Below are 3,324 nucleotides of genomic sequence, written 5' to 3'. Positions count from 1 at the left end.
TGCGACCCCATCCCTAGGATTCTCCAGGCAAGAACACTGGACTGGGTTGCCATTTCCTTCTCCAATGCATAAAAGTGAAAAGTGAAAGTGAAGTCGCTCAGTCCTGTCTGACCCTTCGCAACCCCATGGACTGCAGCCTACCAGGCTCCTCCGTCCATGGGATTTTCCAGGCAAGAGTACTGGAGTGGGGTGCCATTGCCTTCTCCGGACAATATCTCTATCCTGTGATTATCTGCACAAAGAGGTGTTGTTTCTAATCAAAACTGTATTCCACCTACAGTTTTTCTCAGAGCAGTTTTTACATCTTTGTTTCTCAAACTGTATATTAAGGGGTTCATCATAGCAACCACATTGGTACAAAAGAGAGAAGAGACTTTTTGCTCATCCAGAGACCCAGCAGACGATGGTTTAAGATACATAAATGCACATGATCCAAAGAAGAGAGAAACAGCAATGATGTGCGAACTGCAGGTGCTGATGGCTTTGGACCTGCCCTCTGTGGAGCTGATGTGGAAGATGCTGGAGAAAATGAGACCATAAGAGATAAAGATGGTGAGACTGGGCACAGTGATGTTGATGCCCACCACAGTGAAAACCACCAACTCATTGACATAGGTACTTGTACAGGAGAGCTGAAGCAGTGTGTGAATATCACAGAAATAATGGTTGATGGTGTTTGCATCACAGAAGGTCAGTCTCAGCATGCATCCAGTGTGAGCCATGGCACCAGAAAAGGCCATCGAGTAGGAAGCAAGCATAAGGCTGGAACACACTTTAGGGGACATGGCAGCATTATACAAAAGTGGGTTGCAGATGGCCACATAGCGGTCATAGGCCATTGATGTCAGCACATGGATTTCAGAAATGACAAAAAAACAGAAAAAGTACAGCTGAGTCATGCACCCGATGTAAGAAATAATATTCTTCTTTGATATGAAGTTAATCAGCATTTTGGGTGTAAACACAGAAGAATAACAGAGATCTATGAAGGACAAGTTAAAGAGGAAAAAATACATGGGGGTGTGTAGATGTGAATTTAGCCAAATTAAGATTATCAAGCCCAGGTTCCCCATCACAGTGACTGTGTACATTCCTAGGAACAGGAAGAACAAGGGGAGCTGGAGATCTGGTTGGTCTGTTAATCCCATCAAAATGAACTGAGTCACGAAAGACCCATTTCCAGGAGCCATTCTTCTCTAAAGGACTCTGTGGATACAGGAGAAAGGGTTCCATTAGAGAACAACTCACCTCATCCAGTGTCCCATTCTACAAAACAGTATACACACTGTGAATGCCTGACACTATCCTGACCTGATCCCATACAGTCTGCCTTTTCCATTATCAGGATACAGAGTGAAGTGGACTCACCTAATTAGAGTTTCTATAAGCCAAATATAGCAATGGATATCACAATCTTACTAGAGAGGGAAGGCAAAAGCTACCATATGCAAATATACCCTCTGGAAAAACCCAAGGAAAAGAAGGATGGACAAGGATTCAAATCTTCTACTCTCTTCCCAACATTCCCTCATTCCTGTGAACTCTTCCCTCACCAGTACAACTGGAGGCAGTGACCCTAGCAACCTGGCGCTGGCTTCTCATGCAGATTAGACCTTATGTGGCAGGAACCAGGAGCACTGTTTCTAAATCAAGATGAGGGAACCCGAGTCTATGAGAATTGTTACCAACCTTGTCACAGAGTAAAAATCATAAAGATAGAAGAGTGAGAGATCTACCTATTTAGAGGAAACTTCCTGACTGATATGTCCTTTGAGCCCCTCTAATATTCTCTGATTCCTCTCCAATAGATGCTTCTAGAAGTTTTACTTGAGTCTCAGCTACACAAGATAAGAAATAATGGACATATAATAGGTCCCTGGGCTCTGAACACCAAACAAGGAATAAGTATTATAAATTAAATTCAGAAACTCACCCAACTTTGATCTTAAAACTGCAGGACTGTCTTCCTTACCCTACATCTTTACCCTGTTGGTTCTGGAAATGTTATTTCACGTTCTCCAGGCTTGATCCCTTTGATTTCAGGGGAGAGGATCTAGACATTGATCCCTTTGATTTCAGGGGAGAGGATCTAGACATTAATTCACCTATGCCCTAGAAATATTTCTGAGCTTCTATAATTTCTGATATTTTCAGTGTTTTCAAGCAACAGAAGAAAAATAATCCTTTTATTATTATACTTTCTACTTGATTAGACACAGAAGATTTAATGTGAGTGCAATGATGTAATGTACTTGGTGAAAAACAGGTTAGAAGCTTGCTTGGTCTCCTCCCCAGGGTGTAGATTATATGTCCAATATGGAATAAGGAAATTATGGATCCTGGTTCATGATCTGTCTTTAGTTCCTTAGGGGCTCACTATTACTCATTTTTACTTTACTCTGGGGACTGTATATCCCTCAGGTAGATCCAACGTGAATGCCCATCTCCTCATTATCTACACCTCTGAGGGGAAAGCTACTACATTGTCTCATTCCCTCTTTATTCACATTTACTAAATGGACATATTTCCACAAAAGACCTACTCCCAGGTTTCTTTCTTTATTTATCTGAACACATCAAATGTTGCAGCAACTAATTTCAGTTGTTCTCTTTCTGAGATGTCTCTGAAATAATTTGCAATATAGTGTATCCCTTCTATAGTTTATACTCTTAACATATTCCTGAAATTTCTACCAGACTCTCCTGCTGCCTAATTTTCTGGAACATTTCAGTAACTGAAGTTATCAATTCTCCTCATCATAGAAAAGAGTATGGATTATGGAGTTAGAGAGAGTGCTGTGAATCCTACCTTCCTTCTTCCACTTTTACACACTATAACACTTGGGATAAGTTATTGAATCTCTTGGTTCTCCTATGCAAAATAAGGAATGTAAAAATAGCATCTCTTTCATTGAGCTGTTGTGTTAACCAAATGAAAAAAAAAAAAAAAAAACTAAGTAAAATGGTTGGGCCAGTATAGGCATATGAGTGTCGATAAACGTCAGCTCTTTTTAATCATGTTCTCAAATTTCAGTAAATTCTCTTTCATAATACTCATCAGACTTTTCCCCTTTAATTCATGCTTTTCTATAAACTGTATTCTATAAGGACAAACATCTATTCTATCTTGTTAACAATTTGGATCCTGAAACTAAGAACAATGCCGGAACACTGCTGAGTATACAGAAAGAATTCAATGAATACTTCTGAAACTCATCTTCTTTTTATCTAAGAGCTTTCAGAATACATTCAAAACTTCTCTTATGCTAAACCACAACATCTACAACCACAATGACCTGTACCCACCTGCCCCCAGTCACCATA

The 3,324-nt window shown here is 40.1% G+C and overlaps 1 protein-coding gene across 1 annotated transcript; it reads right to left on the bottom strand.

Moving 5' to 3' along the window:
• Positions 1 to 257: 257 nt before the first annotated feature.
• LOC133066663 (olfactory receptor 8B3-like) lies at positions 258 to 1,202 on the bottom strand. The gene has a single exon (XM_061157971.1). It carries the CDS (start codon positions 1,188 to 1,190, stop codon positions 258 to 260), a length of 933 nt encoding a protein of 310 aa, XP_061013954.1. The 5' UTR covers positions 1,191 to 1,202.
• Between the last annotated feature and the right edge of the window lie 2,122 nt (positions 1,203 to 3,324).

The sequence above is a fragment of the Dama dama genome, chromosome 2 (genome assembly GCF_033118175.1).
Source record: "Dama dama isolate Ldn47 chromosome 2, ASM3311817v1, whole genome shotgun sequence".
Taxonomy (NCBI): Eukaryota; Metazoa; Chordata; class Mammalia; order Artiodactyla; family Cervidae; genus Dama; species Dama dama.
This window is presented reverse-complemented; position numbering and strand designations above follow the sequence as displayed.